At 47.6% G+C, this 23,227-nt stretch overlaps 1 protein-coding gene and 1 long non-coding RNA gene across 9 annotated transcripts in view; one reads left to right on the forward strand and one right to left on the reverse strand.

Annotated features, from left to right (window-relative positions):
* Positions 1-5,857: 5,857 nt before the first annotated feature.
* Positions 5,858-23,227, reverse strand: part of CCDC191 (coiled-coil domain containing 191) — a 36,785-nt gene continuing 19,415 nt past the window's right edge. The window contains exons 10-17 of one of the 6 annotated variants that reach the window (XM_030533127.1): positions 22,564-23,039; positions 21,823-21,917; positions 12,989-13,071; positions 10,878-10,979; positions 9,602-9,742; positions 8,614-8,766; positions 7,981-8,135; positions 5,858-6,563 (exon numbers count right to left, since the gene is read on the reverse strand). In XM_030533127.1, coding sequence (XP_030388987.1) covers positions 6,431-6,563; positions 7,981-8,135; positions 8,614-8,766; positions 9,602-9,742; positions 10,878-10,979; positions 12,989-13,071; positions 21,823-21,917; positions 22,564-23,039 — 1,338 coding nt within the window. In that variant the 3' untranslated portion in view covers positions 5,858-6,430. Of the gene's footprint in view, positions 6,564-7,980; positions 8,136-8,613; positions 8,767-9,575; positions 9,769-10,877; positions 10,980-12,988; positions 13,072-21,822; positions 21,918-22,563; positions 23,040-23,227 lie in introns of those variants that run through there. The other 5 variants (XM_030533117.1, XM_030533136.1, XR_003996485.1 and 2 more) reach the window with 5 other exon arrangements.
* On the forward strand, positions 10,988-22,712 carry LOC115634997. 3 transcript variants are annotated; one of them, XR_003996493.1, is made up of 7 exons: positions 10,988-11,071; positions 12,546-12,696; positions 13,028-13,891; positions 14,453-14,588; positions 15,836-16,020; positions 17,895-18,032; positions 22,625-22,712. It is a non-coding gene; the product is annotated as an uncharacterized LOC115634997 (long non-coding RNA). The 3 variants fall into 3 exon arrangements; XR_003996492.1 differs by lacking the exon at positions 10,988-11,071 and having other exon boundaries at positions 11,086-12,696; XR_003996498.1 differs by lacking the exon at positions 10,988-11,071 and having other exon boundaries at positions 11,086-12,696; positions 15,836-15,911.

The raw sequence follows: 23,227 nt of genomic DNA on the forward strand, positions 1-23,227 counted from the left end.
CCCAACCAGAGCTTCAAGTGGTTAGAGGCTTGTGTTTTTGCAGCAGGAGGATCTGAATTCTAGTCCTACTGCATGGGAAGTTCTAAGTGGCTACAGAATGCACTCTGGTGCAAATGCACTGTCTGAAATGGCCACCTTCTTGTTTACAGTCCAAGTCTTCCTCAGAGAGGATTACCTCATGAATGTCTTTGGAGAAGGAAAGCACAATGTTCACTTTTTGCTCTGTTTGTACAGTGCCTAGCACAATGGGGTTCTGGTCTAGGACTGGGGCTCCTAGACACTATAGTAATATAAATACTAATAGCGGGAAGTATTACCGTGAAAAGGATAGAACAGCATGAGCTTCAAATTTACTCTGGTTTGGAGTTTCCTTTGAGTACCCACAGCGCAGCAGAAAGTCCAAGGGCAATGCCCCTTTTTCATTTCTATTGAGCGTGGATTCTCTCTCATTCTTTGCTTTAACCTTGTCTCACTGAACTAAGGATGGGCAAACTTGCAGCAAAATGTTAAAATCCACCACAGCAGAGGACATGAAGAGAGTGTCTTGGGGCTGTGAAAAAGGGATAGAGATGCAGTTCGTGCAATAAAGCAAGGCAGGCTGGTGAGGGATTGTCATGTGAGTAATATGATAGATAGGGGAGCACGCTGCATTTGACCGATGAGCTGCACAATGGGCACCCAGCTAGGTCCAACAGATGCTTAAATGTAAGCTCTTTGGGGCAGGGAGCAGCCACTTACTTGTCTGTAAATTGTCATGCATACACATAACAATGAAGAAATCATTACCATTCTGACCCTTTAAAGGCTCTCGTGAGCTGCAGAGGAGGAGTGTCTAGAGCTGGTAAAAGACTGGGGACTCTAGCAATTTTTTAAATTGTTTTTCTTGGTTTTCTGCCTCAACATTTTGAAATGTAAAAAGATGTATCCTGCTCTGGTAGCATCCTTCTTAGAGACTTTCACTGCGATTCACTTTACAGACCAGGAAGAATTTTAAAGGGGTAGGACTGTCCTAATACAACTAGAATTGCACAGATACCGGTGTGCTCTTTCGTGAATTTAGTGAAGGCTGTTGCACAGTTAGATGCATGGTATGAGTGATAACTTGGCGCTCTGCTGTAACTGCCTCTTGTCAAGTTTGCATTCGTGCTCTGGTAGACGAGTGACTTTGTAAAGACCATTTCCTGTCTCTCACCTTTACCCAAATGACTCAAGTCACTGCTGCCCAAGGAATGCCAGAGATTCCAATGACATTTCAGACTCCATGCTATAATGGTGCTTTTCCCTTCAAAATAGACTGCTTTCAAGTGTCTTAAAAAAGAATCATGTGCTCTAAAGTTTCTTCTCTAGCCAAATGAATTCTGCCTACTGTCTTAATAATCACATGCTCTATGACCTCCTTCTCTGTATAAATGCATATTGCCTCATTGGGGGGGGGGGGGGAGAGAGAGAGTGTGTGTGTGTGTGTGTGTGTGTGTGTGTGTAAGAGAGTGTGAGAGAGATTATGGATGTTTTTTCCCTATCTCTACTATGTTTTCAATGGAGGCATGTGCTCTCTAGGACTTTCTTCCACTGCAAGGATGTCTGTCAAGTGAAAACCCTGCAAGGGACAAAGTGAGATCCTTCCTGAAATCAGAAATCTGACTTCCCAAGAATGTACATCATTAGGGAAATGGTTTTAATAGTAAAATGAAAAATACAGGGTCTGAAAGAAGAATTGTTTCTAACTTGGATGGGTTTTTCCTACATGACAGGAGGAACCCTAAATAAATGTGAAATGCTGTAGGTGTGAGCTTTATTAAAAGGATTGTGTTGAGTGGCCACTTTGTAACATGCCCAGTGTTTGCAGCGGGGTGTAGTTATGAGTTCAAATAAAAACTATCTATAGAGTGGTCTTGGTTAATTTATACTATGTTACAGTGGAGATGAACTGAATGCTTCCAGCCAACTGTACTGGGTTTCAGAGACGCATTTCTATTCAAATCCAGCCAGTTAAAGCTACCACCACCTAGTGGCTGGTGGGGTGGGGAGTCGGCCCACTTCCCAGTGAGTATGTAGCTATAGCACGACACCATCATCACATCTGGTATTGCCTGGTCCTATCACTCCTAGTCTCAGAGGGAAAAGGACTGAACTTCCCCAAGTGTTTCCTCATAATCTCAAGGACAAAGGTTTCTACCATTAAATTTTGCATCAATTCAAGCTTTAAAGCAGGAAGCAAACTTGAAAACAGTCACTAGCTAAGGCTGAATCTATTTTCTCATGCCAAATCTCCTACACTTCACTCCCTTGGCAGGAAGTGTTTGATGGGATAAAGCTTAAATTTGGAAAACCTTAACATCCACTCACAGTGTTTTACAGGTGTCCTGTACAACCTGCCAGTAGCCTTATCAGAAAGATCCTGGGCTCTGGCTGCTCTGTGAGATTATTTCAGCTAACTGTCTGAAATCAGCAGAGGGCAAGGTCTGATTCAGAAGAAAACTAGTGTTATGGTAAAGTTTCATCCCTGTGGACTTTAGTCCTGAGAGCTGCATTTCTAACCCATTTGCTAGCACTAAATTCATGAGAAACTGCACCTATTTAAACTGTTAAATCCTGACTGTAAGGGACATAACTGCAGCAGTCCAGGCCTTCACAGGCATCTGAAAAAAAGCTAAGCAAATCCCAGTGACATGGTCTGTGGTGGAATCCTCCAAGGAAGTCTGCCAGGCTATGGGTGGGTCTGCTAAACTAGTGGGAAGAAAAGGGAGGATGAGGATGCTCAGGAGTGCCTAGGGCCCATCTATCAGGCATGGCCACAGGTTGAGGTGCCTCATGTTTTGTGTGCTATACCAAAGACGTGCTGAACACTAACTGAAGTTAGTAAGAGCTGTGTGCGCCCAGTTCAAACCCAAGGTATCACAAATCTAAGCATCCAAAAATTGAACCCATCTGTTTCAAGCCATAAGAGGGGTTGGTTCAAGAGAACCTTCCCCCAGGGAAAGGTTACTTTGCCAGTGCCAGAGACAGGGTATAGGTGGATGATGGCCTGCTCCAGTATGGCAATTCCTGTGTTCCCACCACTGTCCCTAGAAAAGCCCTGAAGTGTCCTGGTGCCAACTGCCTGCAGCTCTATCTTGATGAGAAACCCAGTGTGACCCTGCCTTTGTCATCTCACTAACTGCAATTTTACCTACACCAAGAACCCAGCCTTAGAGGGGGGAGTAGGCGAACATACCGTTCCCACATGGCAACTTCCTGACTGGTGCATGAATACAGCCGGATAACAGAGGATTAAAATGTTCTCTCTATAAAAAGGAGGCCAGTAACCTAAGAACGGAAGGGCCGGCTCTAATGCATCCTAGTATATAGAGACTGTACTGGCAAGATTTCAGTGAGGCCGGTATGCACCAACAGGCAGACACTGCTGCTACTGTTCTATCATCACACATTAGTGAGGAACACACCAATGAGTGGAGAGGAGTCTGTAAATTGCATTGAGGAATTGAAGCTGGCTAGGTTGGTCTGCTCTTCCCCTCTACCCATGTCCCCTATCTGCTGAGCTTTCTCCTAAGGAGATCTTATCTGTTCTGCACTGCCCACCCTCTTCTCCCCTACACAAGCGATGCCCCAACCCCCTTCCAGCTGCTCTCTCACCACACAATCTGACTTTACAGCTGATCTCACACCACAGTCACCTGTCCTCCATCCACACACTTTCAACTCCTTTCTACTGCTAGAGAAGTGCCCACATGACTTGACAGCAGTCAGGTCTGGAACCAAGATTTGGGCAACAGGCTTTTCTTGCATTCCTTAGCATTTGGGAAGTAGACTGTGGGAGGAAAAATTAGGGAATGCTAGTCTTAACTTGTTAGGATAGAACTGAGAACCTGTCAGCCTGGCATGGTACAGGGTCTACTTTGTAACACACCCTGCTCTCCATCCAGTCCTTGCACCCAAGCAGGCAAAAGCCTGAGAAGAGCCCTTGTTTTCAGCTCCACTAGTGAGAGGGAAGCAAATTCCAGTCTCCCAACTGCCTGTCTCCATTGCTCAGGTGTTCAGAGCTGAGGACTGTTAGCAAGAATGCCCCAGCAGATCTCAGCAGGCACAGCAATCAACTATCTAATATAGACAGGAGATTTTTTCTAAACAACTGTACTAACCAAATCCCCATGTATAGGCTAGAGCAGTGTTTTTCAAACTTTGGGTTGTGACCCAGTATTGGGTCGCTCTGGTCAGCACTACAGACTGGGTTGTTAAAAGGCCTGTGCGTGGTGCTGCCCAGCTAAGGCAGGCTAGTGCCTACCTGCTCCAACACAGCGCTGTGCCCCGGAAGTGGCCAGCAGTGGGTCTGGCTTCTAGGCAGGGGGGCCATGGGGCTCTGTGTGCTGCCCCTGTCCCAAGCACCAGCTCTGCCCTCCCATTGGCCGAGAACCAGCCAACTGAAACGGGGGTGGGGGGTGCGGGGGGTGGCGGTGCCTGCGGGCGGGAGTCGCATGAAGCCGCTTTTGTGCCTCTGCCTAGAAGCCGGACCAGGCGGGAAGCCTGCTTTAGCACCCCTGCTGCGCCGCTGACTAGAGGTTGCCCGAGGTAAGCCCATGTCCAAACCCCAATCCCCAGCCCTGAGCCCCCCCCACAAACCCGGAGCCCTTTCTATGCCCTAAACCCCTCTTCCCTGGCCCCACCCCAGAGCCTGTACCCAGAGCCATGACTCTCTCCCACACCCCAACCCCCTGCCCCAGTTCTGAGCCCCCCCAAAACTGGAGTCCCTCCTGCACCCCAAACCCCTCATTCCCTACCCGCCCCCAGAACCTGCACCCCCAGCCCAGAACCCTGACCCCCTCCCACACCCCAACCCCAGCCCTGAGCCCCCTCAAACCCAGGGCCCTGCCTGCACCCCCAGCCCAGAGCCCTGACTCCCTCTCAAACCTCAACTTCCTGGCCCAGACCAGAGCCCCCTCCCACACCCTGAACCCCTCATTCCGGGCCCTACCCCGCAGCCTTCAGCCCCAAACCCCAACCCTCTGCCCCAGCCCTGAGCCCCTCCCACACCCCAAACCCCTCATGCCCAACTCCACTGGGTTGTAGCCATCAACAATTTTCTTCAACTGGGTCCTCAGAAAAAAAAGTTTGAAAACCACTGGGCTACAGCACTGTTTCTTAACTCAGCTGCAATACTGTAACATGTTAATGCCTAATCTTGACTAGGATATAAAGGGGTGATGGTAGCTCATGTTAGCTAGTGTCTAGCAAACACTTTCTAAACCTCTAATCAAGACGAGGGAAGTTGTACTTCAGCACGTGCTAAACTGGTAGAATTAAATTAACCTGGAGGGAGCCCAGGCTTCAACACCACCAGTTTAGCTTATGCTAAAGTTCAGTTTGCCTTGTTCTGGACTGGAGTTTTAGAAGTTATCTGATCATGATAACTAGCTTGATCTAACTAACGATACATCTTTAAATCCTAGTCTAGACAAGGCCTATGTGTGAATACAAACAAAGGATCTGGCGGCACTAGGAACAGATTAGGAAAAATGGGGCTTTTTAAAAAATGGACCTAGTTGCCATGATTTGAAACACCACTCAGCACCACGTGTAGATAGTTACATGCCTATACAGTTGAGTTAGCTGGTTGTGCTATAATTTAGACTCACTGCTAGGGTCAATCCTCAACCAATTAAAGGTTTTAACAGTGTTCAGGTGTTTACACAAAGTGCTATGTTTGTGTTTCAAATCCTGTTAGCTAACTCAATGGCAAAACACCTGCTTCTAAAGTTTAGCCTACCTTTCCTCCCCCCAATACAATGGTTTAGTAACAGTTCCTCATGGGGGCAAGGCTTTGTGTAATGCTCAGCAGGACATGAGTTGTTCAACGATGCAGCTCTTTTGGAGGGTAAAAGGACTCCATGTATTTGCAGATACAGCCACATTGTGTCAAACCACAAGAGGAGAGTACTGACAACAGAAAGGCATCAAGGACTCTGCTCCAGCACAGAAAGGCACGTTTCAGTTCTGCGCTTCCTGTCCCTTAGGGGGGAAGTTCAGTGTCTCAATTCGACAGCCCTAGGCTAAAGGCAGCAAAAATCCCTGGGGAGGTTTGGAAGCAAAGTTTGCATCTGGCCTGGAATTTATCCTGCCTTGATTCTCGTGCTCTAGCTCCACTCACTGCCCGTTGACAGGGTGTTGCCCTGGCATGTTCCCACTGTGGAAAAGCAGCCTGGTGGCTACAGGGTGACTCTAACAGTCCAGTTTTCACTGTCATCTTCAGGTTAGACTGAATGTTAGAAGTGGCACTTGAAACACAAGTGGCCATGGGCCCTAGAACACCCTCTTTGCCCCCACTGCACCAAACCAGGAAGAGTTCCTGTCATTCACATCACATCACTAGCTGAATCCTTCCACTTAGGGTCCACTCTGCTCATCCAGGAGGGAGCGTTGCCCAGAGTACTTCCTGTCATATTCGGAAGTCAGGGAGAATTTCAGCTACTCTCTTGCGCAGCTGCTCTCTCCTTGCCTCTTTCTCTCTTTCCTCCTTCATCAGTGCTGGGTACTGCCTCCAGGCCCTGAACATGGTCAGTGTTATTCTCCTTTAAAAAAGGGAGAGGGAAAGAGATGAATGGACAGTGCCATCACACACGGCCATTAAAAGCCTCCGCTCTATTCTAGAGCAGCCAAAGACCCCCCAGGATTCACCCCCTCTACTGCTACAGTCAGGGCAGTGACAGGTTAAAAGTCTCCAGTGCAAGCAGTTTAATTACAGATGTCAGTCAACCCAGAATACTAACACTTTGCCCTTCTCTCTTGCCTTCCCTCCAGATTTCACTTCTCTCACTGGCAGGATTCATTAGTCAGTGTTTGCTGAGCACTCTGAAGAGAAAGGTGTTATATAAAGGCTAACGAGGGTCCTTGAGAAAGAGGAGGTGAAAGTGGCTTCTTCATGGGAGGCTCCCTCATGGAACGAGTGAGAGAGAAGAGCAGCCTCATTCAGTGCAATTAAGTCGCTTGCAGGCCCGGTCACTTCACTTCTAGTTTCTCCAGATTCTCCTCAAGTTCACTGTGCCTGTCACTGATAACCAGGTACATCTCAATCTTAGCCCTGTCAATCAGGTTCAGCACTAAACTATGAAGGAGAGTGAGCCAAACTTGCAAACTAAAACCAAAACCATGTTGATTTCATTGACTCTTCCCATGAGCCAGTGATGGAGCTTGTCTGCACCGATCCCACCTTTATTACACAGCTGAAATGCCATTATAGTCAGATGGGGGAATGGGATTTGACATCTCTGCTTCCTGCAGTGACTTTTGAGACTTAGCTCTTCATTGTACTGACTATAACAAATGTCCTGTTAAACCTGCACTACAGCACAGCTATGGGAGAGTAAACTGGAATCTATTCAGCTTCATTCATCATCCACAAAACTGTCAGCTGAGTTCCCACAGCAGAATCGGGTAAGAGGTAGGAAGAACAACTGGGATTCTCAGATCCCAAGTGGCGTTTGCAGCTAATCAGTTTTGGATTCATAAACTGAGCCCATTCAATCTGCAAGGTCATCAAGAAGAACAGCTCTGAAAACCCTGCAGTGTTATTCCCATACGCTCACTGGACTCACTATCACTGTACTTAAAAGTTTTTTCTAAGCTGGCTTTTTAACAGAAGCTGTGTGGCCAGGTCCACTGACTGACTCTGGAAGTCTTAGCCGTTCATCAGCTTCTCCCTGCCCCTCCTCCAGGGAATTCAGAATTGCTGAAAAGATTAAGAACCAAAAACTTCCTTTTCCAATCTGCATGGAGCCATCTTATCTCAGATGTTCTGCACCCACTGTCAGCCCCATGCATATCATGAGACCAGAACATCACAAGCAAGAGCTGCCTTACACCTATAAGTGACAGCAGGGTTTTGTCTAAATATAGTGGGTTGAAGGGGAAAGGCCAGACACTCAAAAATGTCCCACAGGGTAGGTACATGCCAAGCAAGAACAACTCCCACTAGGGGAATATGTTTACCTATCACTGTGCTCAGCTGCAATCTTCTGCTTTTCCCATAATGCACTCTTCTCCTCGCTGAGCAGGTCAAACCATGCCCACAACAACTTCTTCTTGAGGGAGGCTGCATAAAGCCTGCTAGCTCTCTCTTCCAGAGCAGAGAGATAATCCTTGTACTGGAGAATGGACAGAGGGAAAGAGGTAAGCATGTTCTCCTGGCCTCCCCACTAAACAACCACAAAAGAGTATCAAGAAAACCTCTAGTGAAGGTAATGGGCATGGGAATGAGAAAGGCAGGCAGGGAAGAGCAACAGACTGTGGAGTAAAGGGGTAATGACTGAGGGGAGCAAGAGGACGCTGTGATTGAAAGGGTGAGGAGATGAGCAACAGGAAGGGGGAGTGATAAGGGGAGGAAGGGAGCAGAGCAGAGTAAGGGGTGATGTGGAAAGGGGAGAAGGGAGAAAGGGGCTGAAGAGGCAAGTGACATATGTGAAAGGGAGTTCAGTGTAACATAGCAGGCAGCATGCAATGTCCATGTGATGCAAGGCTCACCTGGAGCCCGTGGGTGCATGTGGTAGGCCCTGAAGTTGGGTTTGGAGTGAGAGAGCAGTTGGTCAGGTTAGTAACATCCCCTCCCCTTTCGTCTGGGCTCACCTTTAACCAGCTCCTGAAGCCCCTTCTGAGTAACATGCGGGAAGAGAATTCCTCAGCCCGAGCCATCTTCTCGGTGAGGCTCTCCTGGACGTGCCAGAGCCAGGCCAGCAAGCACTTTCTTTGCAATCCCGAGCAGTGGTGCTTTTGTGCCACCTGAGCAGAGTTAGGAGGGAGAGAAGTTACCTAAATAAATATGTTGTAGGGCCACAGCCATGGAAACCTCACTGCAAAACTACCTCAGCTTTAATGTAAAAAGTCCCATGACGCACCATGCCCAACTGTGCCACGCTCTACACTGGCTTGACTATGTGATCAAGTGGCTGATCAGTTTATGACGAGCGAGGACTGAAAGCCCCTCATGACTGCGAGTCATTTTTGTCTTTGTATAACTGCAGATGCCCACCTTACTCAAAATGTCACACTGATTCTTACCACACTATCAGCCTCAAATCACAGGAGCATCGCAGGTAACTGCATGCTAACCAGAAATTATTTGCTTTCATCAGCTTTGAATTTGCTGTCTTTATTTCACTGTGTGCCATTTTGCCTTGCACGCAGGAACATGGGAGCACCCAGCTGAGGTTTTGTTTGTCCTTCTTAATTTCATATACAACTACCATGTCTCCTCTTGCTTTTCTCCTTTCAAATTAAATAGTCCTAGAGTCAAATTTTCCAAAGCACTAAGGCCCAGACCCTCACAGGTATTTAGGTACTTGAAATTAATTGGTGTTAGATACCTAAATACCTTTGAGGAGCCACTGCTGTGTGAATTTAATATTGGAAACATCTTCTGTTAAGGAAGGGTGCAGTGCCCTGCTCTTGCAGGAGGAGGGACTCAGTCAGTCAATAGTTTTTTCCATCTCCTTCTGACTTCAGAGTCCATTACCCATTTCTCCCCCACAACCCATTTGGCTGCTGCTTCCTCCCTTTCTCTTCCCCACTCAAGAACCCACTTCCTCAGTTTTGTCCTCTGTAGGCATTTTACCACCATGTTTTCCTTGGCTTGCTCCCTCAGCCTCTTCCAGGGCTCCAGCCCCCACTTTCTCAGCAGGACCTTCTTGTAATGGTCTCTGGCTTTTGCCAGGAGCTGCTGCTCATTCTCCAGCCTTCTCTGCTTCTCCAGTTCTTTCTGCAACTCAAAGAGCAGCAGCTTAACTAATCCGGGGTAAAATGGATAGTAAGGCACATAACCACAGACAGTAAGTAGATGGGAATCCTGACCTGGCCAGAAATAGGAATCTGCAGCTTGTCTAGCTACTGCCACAGGGTGGCCAAACATCTCTGACACATACAAACGCATCTGCTGCCACTGGAATGAGCCAACCATGGCTGTGTGGAGAAAGGGGAACAGTCTCCCTCAAGAAATCATGAAGGTTTAAAACCATTATCGAAGAATGGCCACAGTACTAGAGAAGGTCACCCCCAACTTGTATGCCAAAGGAATGGAGAATCTAGCACATGTATACATTGGTATGGCTCTGTCTCTCAGGGGTGTGGAAAAATTCACGCCCCTGAGAGATGCACCTATACCAACAAAACCCCCTGTGTAGCTAGCACTATGTCAACAAAATAATTCTTCCATTGACTTAGCTACAGCCTCTCGGGGAGGTTAATTATCTACACGCCCATTGGCGTAGGCAGTGCTACTGAAGTGCTACAGCAGGGTTTAGGTCACTGAATGGGAGAGCGAAAGCATATCTCTGGGATTTAAAAGCATCTTGCTACTTGGGCTATTGTCACAGCTCATGCCCAAGCACTAGCCTTAAGATGGCAGTTCCTGCCTGGCAGAAACTGCTGGTGTACCAGAGGAGATATTCCCATTCTTTAGGGGGAAGCTGCCACACTATAGAACTCTTTCTAGGGCTTATTTAGTTTAGGCTACATATTTGTTACTGGTGCAGCAGGGTATAGGGACATGAATGAAAGGAGCAACGCAGAACGAGGGGTGGATACAGCATAGCCAGCCACAATGCAGGCTTCCCCGACACAGCCTCACTGATGCACCTCAAACCTGACAAAGCGTCTGCAGGGACCAACAACTGGACAGTGAGTGCAGCATCCACAGCCCATTCAATCCTCAGCCTGTGCTGAAACTGCCAGTATGGGAGCATCCAATAGTGATAGTGGGTTTTATTCTGCGGACACCAGTACACTACTGAGATCCCAACTCTTTTCATTCTGGCCACTGAACAGTTGCCAGAGGTAATGGCTTTTGCTCTCTACCATTGTGGTTGTGGGGCAGAGGCATGCAGTGTTCTGCGCACCAATTTCTGCTGTCTCCTCTCCTCCCGCCTCTTCTCCAGCTGGGCCTCTTTTTCAGCAGCCTCCTTCCTCTGACGCTCTTCCTCTTCAGCCTTCAGCTGCACCTTGGAAAGAAGGACATGGCTGGGATAAAACCATATTCATCACATTTGAATGTTCACAGGAACAAAGGATATTCAGACCAAAGACCAGCAAGGTGAGTGTCCTGCCTCTAGCGGTGACCAGCAACTGTTGTGCAATGATGTACATTAGGGTGGGGAAGAATATTGCTTCCTGCAAGTGATCGCTGTTCAGCCTGAAGCATTGCATTTGACAACCCTTCTCTGTGCCTGAATAACTTAACACATTACTGAAAGTTATCCAGACCCCATTTCTCACTCAGCCCTGAGTGCCACAGGCTGCCTCTATGATCTGGGATGTTTTATTTTTACTCCCACACAAAACCATCATGAAGTTAGTGTCACGGTGGCTCAACTTGTATTTCCCTGATGTGCCACAAACACAAAAAATCAAGCAAGTTGTTTCACTGAGGCAATATTCACACCCAGCCCAGCACCATTCTCCAAGCATTCGCCCTCTCCTGTCACAAACTTCCCACCTCCCAACACCTTCTGTAGCACAATCACTTTTAATTCAACAACGTTGTCACTTGAGCACACACATCAAAAGAACCAAAAACCACACTGCCTAACCCCTCGAGGCGTGTCAATCACAGATGGGCAAACCTATTTGGATACACAGTGAAACAATCTGGCTCCTGGCCTGCCCACCAATTAACATAACCAAATTCTATGGTTTGGTTAAGCCTCTTCTACTCACTTCCCTCCCACAGGAGGCAAAATATAAGTTTCTGGAGGATCCTTATTCTGAACTTCCTGATTTCAGTGCAGATAACATCACAACCTCAGCATTACTGTAACGGTTGGTTGAATTTAAGAGGGTCCCTCTGTCAAAGGAACATCTATGACAGTTACCAGCAGAGATTATAACCCACGAGAGCATCTGTGATAGAAGAAACATAGAGACTGGCTTGGCCTCCTTCCATTCCACCTAACTCAGGTCCTCGGTGAAATGCTGCTTCGTCTGAAAGCAGCTGGACTCAGGATTTCAGGTGGATTACCTGATCTTCTGACTTTCAGGATTTATTTCCCTATAATAAGATAATTCACATCTAAACAACTCCATTCCTGCCTCTAACCTTCCAGGCATTTGTTTGAAACTGCTGCCTGAGGATATACAGGTTGGAGATCCTGGAAAATACTTTCCACAGGGTAGAGTGGGGCTAACCACATTAATTACACAGACACACACATACATGGTAAATCATCCTTATTTGCTGGCAGACATTTGCTACTAAATAAAGAACTATAGGATTTGTTCTGTTGGATCAGATCAAAGGTCCATCAAGCTCTGTGTCCTCCTGATGTTACAGAGGAAGGTAGAAAAAAAACCACATACTTGGCTGGATGTGCAATGGGTGGAGCAGGGGAAAAAAACCCATCTGAGCCCTGTCTATGATAACAAAAAGCAGAAGTCCCACCATTTTCCTTAGGTTTGAGGACCTTGCGGAGGAAGAGACGGATTGGCAGGTGAAGAGATGGTGACACTTAGGATGAGCCCAGGATTTTCTGGGACTCTCCCTGGATGCATAAGAGATTTCTTATTTCTAGGAGTGCTGAAGATGCAGCATGTTCATCCCAGCAGCAAGAGAAGCAGAGAGTCTAGAATTTCACATCACTCAATGGTGACCCATGTGGACCACTCAGTAATGGAACTGATGGGCTCTGAAGACAATCCCACCCCATCCTCCTTGGCTGGAAGGTTAATAGGCATGATGGAGGGGCTTGGAAGAGGGGCAGAAGTGGGGAAAAATTGGTGCCTTCAGCGCTCCAGCAGGGAGGTCAATCACTCACCAAGTTGTGTGGGTGGGGGTGTCCTGCTGTGATAGGGTTTTTTATCCATTTTTGGGGTGTCTATCAGACACTCACCATTGGGCTCAAGTTCATCATGTAAATAAAGGAGGTGCTTTTCCCAGCACTTGACTGTGAGGGGCTTCCTTTTACAGCCACTCTCTCAGATGAGATGTCTCAGTTTAGCTCTCAGCTTTACTTACCAGTTTCTCCTCCTCTCTTTTTCTCTTGGCCTCTTCCAGTTCCCTCCTCCGTTCTGCTCGGTGAATTGCTCTCTCTTCCATGGCTAGAGAATTAGGACCAAGGGGACATGAGGATTAGTATATGCGAGCTACAAGGCCACGGTAGCAGTTTGGGAACAGGATGAATGTGCAGTTCTGTCTCCAAACTCACACTCAAGCTTGGCTTGGCACAGTCAGTGTTGAGGAGCTCGGGTCCTGCCTGCTTTTCAGTCTGGCAGTGCAGTGGAGGACTTGTGGGAAGAGTTGGGAGTGCCTGACATTGGTTATGACTGACCCCATGTGGCCACCTCTCAAAGCAACATTGATGGGCTCTGACAGGAGCCATGTCCAGAGTTTCTGTAACACAGAACCTTTAAGAGAAGGAGGTAAATGCAGAGAATCTGTTCCTTTCCTCTTTCCATCCCTATGAGACACATGGTGGCCTCAGTAAGAAGCTATATATGTGGTCAGGGTATGCTAAGGCAGAGGATCTCTAACTGTGGTCCAAGCTCCATTCAGATGGTCCGTGGATAGTTCCCTATAAGGTGTACACCTGGGTGGCCACACACAAGAAAATGAAAGGCCACCCACCACTGTAGGTGTGGCTCCACTAATTAGGTGCCTGGACGCTGGAGAAGATGCACATATACGGTGAGGTGGTGGCCTTGGGGGGGGAATAGTGGGTAGGTGGAAGAGGGCAGTGGGGTGAGAAGAAGGGGTGGGGGGAATTTGGGACGTGCAGGGCTGCAGTGGCCAGAGAAAGAGGCAACTTTCTCCAGCTCCAGGACTGCGGCTGCTGGAGAGAGACCCCCCCACCTCCTTCCCAGCATCAGCTTGGGGGTTGCCGTGGCGGAGGAGAGAGGGCACATCCATCGCATTAGAAAGGTAAGACTATGGATATTAAAATATGAGTTGTGTGCTTTTATTTGTAGAACAAAAAATCATTAATTGTTATTAAGGTTTTTTTTATAGAGCGCTTTTATCCAAAGCGTTTTACAATACTTAGCTAACGGTACAAACAACATTTGAAAAGATCATTAAGTGGTCCGCCAAGACCCTCAGCAATTTTCAAGTGGTCTGCGGGAAAAAAGTTTGAGAACCACTGTGCTAAGCATATTGAACAGATAGTACAAGAGTGTAGGTTTAATATAATGGTACAGGACATTCTACAAGCAGCCCTTCTCCGCCCCTAGAAATGGCCAGTTTAGGTGTAGCAGTGTTCACACTGATTTTGCTTGAGAAGATAAGCAATGCTTCCTTGCAGTGCGTGGGGAATCATTCAGTGTGGTTATACATTATTCCAGTACCCACAATAGTCTCATGTAGCTAGTCAGCAAAAATGACCCACACCTGGCGTAAGAAATACAAAAGGAGACTCAAACCCCCAGAAGGCCTCATGTCTTTGCAATTTTGTTTTTACTGAATGCATGTGCCTGTACATTGAAGCCTCTGCCAGCAGAGAAGATATCTCACATTGGAAATGAACCATGCCTAGGTGGTCAGCTTCCACCCATCAGATCCAGGAGCACAAAAAGCCCTGGGGATTCACGTATTTGAGTGAACAACGGATTTGAGACCAGAGGTTAGTCCATGGCAGAGTGATTGGGCTGACTTTTGACCTCTACTGTTCAAAGTCACAGCTTATCACATAGTACTAGAGTTAAAACGCCGAGAACTAAGAGAGAGGGCATAAGCTAAAAAGGCCTCGCAGCAAATGTATCATAGCAAAAGTCCTACCCAAGGCTATAAGATGGGCCTCTCATTGAGTGGAGAAAGCTGGGTTATGGGCATGATAGGAGAGGCCTTTGCTCTACACTCCTCAAAAGTGATGAGTTTTGTCCTAAGTACAAAAAGACAAAGTGTCCAAGGATGGGACTGAATAGATTCACTCTCCCTGTGGTAACTGAAAATGGACTTACAAGGCTGGGAGCAGAGATAGAGAGAGTTGCCAGCATGACAATGAAGAGACAATCGGGCATGGTCTCTAGGTTTTACTCTTCTATTCTCAGGCCATCCACATATAACATTCTTGTCACAGCATGGCTGGCACTTTAAAAGGAGATGGGTCTAAGGCAGTGCTTAATTTGTGCCAGGCCTAGCCAGGGCTGAGCCCCAGCACCTCTAGGCTTCCCAGTTCATAGCCCCAGCACCTCAGGGCTTGCTGCATCAGTTATAAATGTAAAAAAATTGCTTGAGCCCCAGTACTTCTTTCATTATAAATTAAGCACTGGTCTCAGCCCTAACTGTGATACGGCCAACTGCACTCCCCAGGTGGGGACATGTGATTCAATCAGGGCCTCGGATAAATGAGGGAGAGGCCTGGATAGAGAGGTGACTCAGAGGTAGCCAGGGAGAGAAACTTCATCAGTGGCCCAGCTGCTGAGAGCAGCTAGGCTCTTGCAGGGACCCTGAGAAACCAGGAAAGCAGCACCAGAGGGGTTTGCCTGATGACCTCTTGGAGCCAGAGAATTGGACAAGGCTGGCAGAGGCCTGGGTAGGAAAAGCCTGGGAGTGGCTGCTTCAATTATTTTTGAGACCTTAAGGATGGTTTGAATTATTCTGAACTTTATGTTAATAAACCAGACCCCAAGACAGGCTGTTCTTATTGGACACGTGACAAAACTCCAGGAGTGGAAACTGGGGCACAGTGCCACAGAGCTGCCACAAGGGGATGCTTAGGAGGCAGCTTCAGGAGCCAGCCTCTCCATCCTACAATGGCTGGGGCTGTTACCTCCTTTACCAATAAAAACTGGCATTACTCAGCAGTTAGACTTTGAGAACAGTCCCATGAAGAATTTTTTCTTTCCTGATCCTTCTGTTTGGGCACAGAGGTGCAATGTAGCTGATTGAAGGGGAGCTGCAATGGGATCTCCAAGAGACCTGGACAGATTGGCTGGTGAGAGAGGTAAAATCCCAAGGGTTCAGTCCTGGAGATGTTACTCATGCAAGGAGCTTCTTTGGCTTACTCACAAGGACTTCAGGATGGAGCTCTTCATGTTATTCTGACTCTTGGGGTATGTGTACAGTTACTGAGATGCCACTGCTTCTCACGCGGCTTTTGTGAGATCAGTTGAAATGCAGCACTCTCATTGGTCAGCAGAGAGGGTGAAATCATCATCAAGGTGTCATAGTGCTCATGACCTCATCTCTCCTGTATGTTCTGTCAGAGCTAGTCTTTGCCCCTCAGTGTCAGCATGAGGTAATGACAGGTGCAGTCAATATCCAAAGACAGTTCAGTCTTTTTATCACAGTAAAGAAATTGCTTCCCCAATTCTGCCAGGGCTTTCCAAGCCAGGCTGTTTTGCTGTTAGAGATGGGCCCAAGTCAAATGGATCTGGATTTTGATCCCCTCCTTCAAAAACTTGAGAGGGGAGTGGGGGGTGCTGGGATCTAGGGTTTTGGTTCAGCCTCATCTCTAGTTGCAGAGCAGGGCAGTGGGAACCATCAGCAAAGCATCTCATCTTCCAATAGATAAGTGCAATGAGTCACTGAACTGTACTTTGCAGGAGTTAGTAGGGATGGCAGCCCACTCCCCAGCTGTCCAGCGTTCACTCCCTCTGTGGGAGTGAGGAAGAGAAAGAAAAGGCTCACAGGTCTCCCCGAGATCTCACTAACTGATGTATCCATAATAAACACTAGAGATGGGACTGAGGTGCTAAATTCAGATCCAGATTTCAAACACCACAGTGCCTGAATTCTGGGTTTGGTTGGATTCATTATAAGGGTTGGGGGATGAGGGTGAACAGCTCTGAAATTCTGGTCCAGATCCTGGTTCAGATTCCAAACCTCCCCAGAGTTTGGGAGTCCTTTGATCTGTGAATTTGGTTCAGGCCCCTCCCCAGTTAGTACAGCCTGATACTGGCTGAAATAAGGCAGCTTGAGAGAAAGTAAGAGACATGGGTAATGATCGAGGTGTTAAATCTATGCAACATAACACAAAAAGGACCCATGGGCTAAGGGGACTTGATGAGTGTCGATACATTTCTGCCAGGGAACAGCATGAAGAGTGAACAGGAACTATTCACGGCTTCACATGGTAGTAGGAGCAGTAGCGATGGCCAAAGCCAAAGAGAGGAAAACAGAGCTGAGACACTAGGGAAATATATTAATAGTGAGAGGGATTGGTTATTGGAATAAACTAGCAGGGGCAGTTCCACCAGTGCAGAGATTCATGAACAGCTGAGAAAAGGCTTTAGCACAAATGGCATTTGGGTGGGATTTTTAATAGTACCTAAGCGACGTAGGAGAATAATCAAAATCAATGGGACTTGTATCCCAGGGCACTTTTGCAGATCCCACCCATAGTCATTAAGCAGACTTCAGACACGATGACCTGTTGTCCATAACTCTTTATCAATGTTTTTCTCTCCTTTTCTCAAGTATAGTTTTCTCTTTTTCATACAGTTCCTTTTCTATCTGTCTCTCCCTTCATGCCTGTCTTGAACTTTCTGGCTTAGTGGATCTTCTATTCTATATCTGTTTGCCTCTTTTTAATAATTGCAAAGCATCTTGGTTAAGATTGATTTTTTGGGGGGGTAAATATTCAAGTACTGGCCTGAGGGTGTTTCCTGGCCCTACTATGCATGATTCTATGGACTCCGTTGCCTTGAATGGAACCAGAAAACTAGTTCTAAAAGGAAGAACAAGGATTCAGTTCTGGTGGAAGTTGGGTGGTTGAAATAGTGGACTGGGAGATAGAACAGTCAAACTGCAGCAACCCCATAGGGGAGCTGCAATTCAAAAGGGCTCTGTCAATGGGGATGTCACATTTCTATCACTGTCTTTCATGTCCCAGGCCCTTGGGGTCAGGCTGGGGGATAGGGAGGCAGAGCCAATGCCAAAGCTCAACTGTACCATTTTGCAATACTAATTAAACTTCTCTGCACAGGTCTCATAGTGACAAGCATCTCCAACCTACAAAGACGGAGAAGCACAAAGTGCTGCAGCAAGAGACTGAGGCCCATAAGCAAAGCTGCCCAAGGGCTGCATCAGCACCCACACTTCACAGAGAAGCCAGCATTCAATGGTGCGTGTACATTTGTCTTGTGCTTTTAGCCTGTGACTTCGGGACCTGCCTTATCTGGGTTCTGTAAAGCACAGTGCAAATTGACTGAGCTATAAACGGCGCTTACCAGCACTTCACTTACAGAACATGGATAAGACCTATCCATGTCCTGAATAGCTCACCGAGTAAATAGGACAAACACACAAAGGTCCCACATTTCTCTCTTCCATGCCATGGAGAGATGACAGCCCCTTCCCTTCCTGCATCCCCCACACCCACACCTCTGCTTTGTCCTCACTATGTTCACACTGGTATCCATGTTGGTGAGATAATTAGAGGAATCTAGTCTCATGCTTCAGGTCTTCAGCTGATTTTCCGCTGAGGTCAGAAAGGACTCCCCCTTGCGCCCCCCCACACACACTTCACAACTGGCTGAATCAATTATGTCGGGTTTTTCCTTCCTTTGAAGTATCTGATCCTAGTCGCAGCTGAAGGCAGGACACTGGCCCAGAGGGCCAATGGTCTGAGGCAGTAACAACAAATCCCATGAGGCCAGATGTGCATTAGCTGCGTGAGCCTTGCTCACACGCTCAGGTTAAACTGATCATGAGATTTGGGGTCAGGAAGGAATTTTCCTCCAGGTCAGATTGGCACAGGCCTTGGAGTTTTTTTGCCTTCCTCTGGAGCATCGAGTGGGTTCATCTGCTAGGATCACCTGGGCCTATCGCACAAACATCAGTCTCCTGCCATTGCAGGGGGCTCGCTTGTTGGGGCAACTTGGCCCTGCCTGTTTTCTGGCTACGGCTATGGACACTTCAGTTTCCTAGAGCCTCCACATTTTGCAGGATAATTGGCCCTGTTTTGGGGTTTATACTGACTCAAAACAATTTCACTTGGAGTGACTGTAGCATGAGGGGTTTCTGTTACATAATTACCATTTCTGGAGAGCCATAGACTTGGCAGCCAGAGATGAAATGGTACCGGCCAATTCAATTGTTGCCCCTGGAAGGTGCTGGTGAATCTAAAGGCCAACAGGGAATCATTTAATAAAGAGGTGGAGTTAGTGCAGGCTGCCACTGTGGGGAAATGAGGGATACAAAAGCCTTAAAGCAGCTCCCAAGGGACATTGTGAAGGCTTCTGTGTGAATCCCTTCAAGAGGCTGCCGTGCCAACAGAGGGGAACATGTCCACCGTACACAAGACCCTGAAGTGCTGGCAGGGAAGGAGGAGGGAGAATACATGGTCAGAGGGACAGGCCCAGACGCAGTGATGACTCAGTGAGGCCACAGTCCAGCCCAACTCCAGGTCACCTTGTAAGGGTAAAACAGAGATAAAGGGGGAAGGTGCTGGTAGGCCAGTCAATGGGCTATTTACCATAGAATTGCCCAACTCAGAGAGCAAATGGGCCAGCCAGGCCTGAGACGGGCTAGTGTCTCAAATGCACAGGGGAAAGCCCTTAAACCACTCCCCACAAAGAACCATCTCCCACTGATGCATGTTAAAGGGAATCAGGTGCCAGGACACTGGAAAATGGCTGCTGAGAGATCTATGGAGCATAGGAGCTGGATCTAGCCAGAACAAATGCTGCCTCTCCCCTAAGGGGATTTCCTGCATAGACAAATGCAGGTTCAGGTATTACTCAGCTGGGAAGGAGGGGCAAGGCTGAGAGCAGGGGTCTGGAGGGTAACTTCCCATCTGGTGTGATCTTAGGGGATGGTCTGAGCAACAAACTAAGATGGCCTGTATTGTTAGAGATGGAATAACATTAGTCCCAAGTAGCCTAGAACAGCCTTGGAGCTCCTCAGGGCTAAGCAGATGGCACCGGCTGATCCTTATTTGTGACCTTCGCAATGGATAGCATGTGGAACTAGATTTGGAGTCTGAGGAGAATCCAGCTGTAAGTACCCACCAAAATCTGTGGTTACTTCCTTTGTCCTATGGTGGTACTGCAATGGGGTGTCCACCTCACACAAGGCAGAGCAGATTATTAGGACAGTTAACCTGACAGGCTGCAACCTGCCAGGACTGAAAGACTAATTGATGATGAAGCCCAGGTGGGCAGGGGCAAGCTGAGCTTGTATACAGCCAGCAAGCTGAGACCAGAAGGGGGCTGCAGGGAAACAGTCTGCAGTTGTTCTCTGGGAGAAGGTAAGTGTGTTTGGAGCTACACAGTCTGGTGAGAAGTCAGAGGAGGAAATAGCCTCTAGTTACTCCCTGCGAGGAAGGAATAAGGGCTGGTAAACCAGAGAAGGGCAGGGGGGCAGAGTCTAGAGCAGGGAAGTAGGAAGGAGTCTAGGAAAATAGCAGCAGTGTCTGGGAGCAAGTAGACTGTAGTTGCTAGACACGAGGTCCCTGGACTAGAACCTGGAGTAGTGGGTGGGCCTGGGTTCCCCACCACCTGCTGGAAGAGTAGCACAGGACCTGCCCCTGGACTGAAAGACTGTCTGGAGCAGCATGAGAACAGCTGATCCAGTGATATTTTGATACTGTCGAAGGGGAGGACTGTACAGTGGCCTGGCCGGAAGGCTCAGCCATGAAGAGGAAGAGGGAGTTCTGGGAAGTGAGGAGGAGCGGGGTGTGAGCAACTGTGGGAAGTGGAGGCATCAGACCGGAATAGAGCTAATCCCCAGACATGGCCACCAGATATCCCCGTGGTGAATAGCGAACCCTGTGACAGGTATCAAGTATCAGAGGGGTAGCCCTGTTAGTCTGGATCTGTAAAAAGCGACAGAGTCCTGTGGCACCTTACAGACTAATAGACATATTGGAGCATATGTCTGACGAAGTGGGTATTCACCCACGAAAGCTCATGCTCCGATAACGTCTGTTAGTCTATAAGGTGCCACCGGACTCTATTGCTTGTGACAAGTATAGATTGCTCTATGTTGTCTGAAGAACATCTGCTATTTTACACTCTGCAATGGAAGAGGTCTGAGCAGCACCTGATCCTGCACTGTGTTCTCTTGATTATAATTTAGTCACTGGGATGTCTGTAGAGAAACACCCATTAATGCAGAAGTGCTTACCCGCCTAGAGCAGCCGAGAGTCTGAGTGACGCAAAGTGTGGGATATCTTGGCTCATGTACTAAAGATGCTGAAGACACGCTTGGGCGCTGAAAAGGTTGCAGCCAGGCAGGCACCACAGCCAAAAAACCATGTTACTGAATTTTTGTTATTCCTAGGTCTGTTTAAAATATTACTGTGGCCACACTTTGGGAAACCTTTCAAGCAGGCTAAGGCCTTACATAAGTTTATACAACGCTACAGGCCCTGGGAATGGTTAAAGGAACCTGATATTGCTTTAATAAATGCAACCTCCTCATCTCTGATGACATTTACACATCGCTCAATATAGACGGTAGGGGGGAAGGGTGTGAAATCATACGTGATGGCAAATGGGAAGGGAAGCCAGATAGCTTTTGTCTCTACAGCGTTAGCCTGCAGTGAAAGGGATAAAGCGTGAAGTGAACAAGATGCCAGCTCTATAATTTCTTGCGGAAAAATCGAGCATGGTTTTTGGGGACAACAACTCTGATTTATTGACCACAAACCACAGAACTTGCAAGGACCCATATGTTCCAAATGCCTGACTTGGATATTAAAGGGCCAGACTCTGTAACAAGCTGCCAGTGCATGCTTAAGTAACCCATCCTGTTGTTGTTTAGTAGTGTTGATCCTGCTGGAAGAGGATTGAGTGGGTTTTGCTCATGCACTGTTGAACACCCATATGGAGGAGGGATGTGGACAGGAAAGAGATGCTATTCTCTGGGAAGAGGGCAGGAATGGCCTTTACTACCAAGCAGAACGATACCTTTCAGTATGGGATGAGCTGAGGTCAGTAGATTTGAGCTCCTCCTGCTTTGGGTCACTGTCTTTGTGCTCTCTGGCCCCAAAGGCACAGGTGAACTGTGAAGTGAAAGAGAAAAGAAACTAGCATCATCACCTTCCATAGCAAAGAGGCCTTGTGTATAAAAATTAAGGGTGAGAGTCGGGATTCATGGCTTCTATTCTCAGTTTTGCTGCAGTCTCATTGTGTGACCTTGGGGAAATCACTCAGCCTCTCTTGGTCCCAGTTTCCCCATCTGTAAAATAGGGTTAATAACATATTCCTACATCACAAGAGGGTTGTGAGACTCATGTAATTAGCGCCTGTGAAGTGTTTTAAGATCCTTGGCTGAAGGATGTTACAGAAGCACAAAGTACTGATAGTGTTGTTGTACTAAATAAATCCACTTTGCTCCTATCTTTAACAACAATAGAGCATTTTGCATCCCAAGGTGCCTTACAAGTTTAACATGGCTTCGGGGCAATGCAAAGCAGTCAGAGCAGTATCAAGGATCTGGCCCAGCTAACACCAGGCTTGGCACTGGCTCAAGAGGAAGAGAGCAACATCTAGTGCATTATTAACACCACTCTCAGCTGCACAGAGGTATTATGTGGAGGTCTACTATGCAAGTGCTGACCCAAATGACCTTATTCGGTTTGTGAGCGGGAGTAAGGTGCTCTGGATAGTACAGTCCACCCACACTATGGCTCAGTAAGGTGGCTGTACCTTAAAGATGATACAGTCTTGCAGCTTGACGGATCCCGTCTCTTAAGCATTTTTTCCTTAGTTTTTAGGTCTGGACTGTTGAGTTCCATGGTAACAGCTGTGGCTTGCTCTGCCTCTTGCTTAGCCCTCCTCAGCCTTTGGTTTCCCTGCAGTTCGAGGATCACCTCCCGCTGTTCTTGAAGCTGCCGCCTCTGCTCCTCAATCAGCTGCTGCTGGAAGGCATGGCGGTGCTCAAAGTGAACCCTGAAGGCAGGGGCCACTTTTTTGCCAGGTGCCCCAAACCATTGTATGGGACTAACTGTTAGATTACTGGATTCGGCGTGATCCTGTGAATTCACAGCAGCATGTTGTAGGGTAACCTGCCAGGCATACTTGGGCTTCTTGCATGAACGAAGACTAGGGGTCTGACCAGCATCCCGACAACAGGGTTCTATAGGATTGATGGGCTCCTCCTGAAGAAGGGCCGTTTCAGTCACCTGCAAGGGAAGAATTCTGCACTGACTGAAGTCAAGACCTCTGCTGCCCTTGAAGAGCTAGGAGCATTTTTCTGAATGGAGCAACAGTGAAATCAGTCTGAGAGGCAGGGTAACCTCAGGTATGTACTCTCGATACAATTCTTACCAATTGTAGTGCTGTCCCAGGGAGAGAGGAGGTACAGGAGCTA

Source organism: Gopherus evgoodei, chromosome 1 (genome assembly GCF_007399415.2).
Source record: "Gopherus evgoodei ecotype Sinaloan lineage chromosome 1, rGopEvg1_v1.p, whole genome shotgun sequence".
Lineage (NCBI taxonomy): Eukaryota > Metazoa > Chordata > Testudines > Testudinidae > Gopherus > Gopherus evgoodei.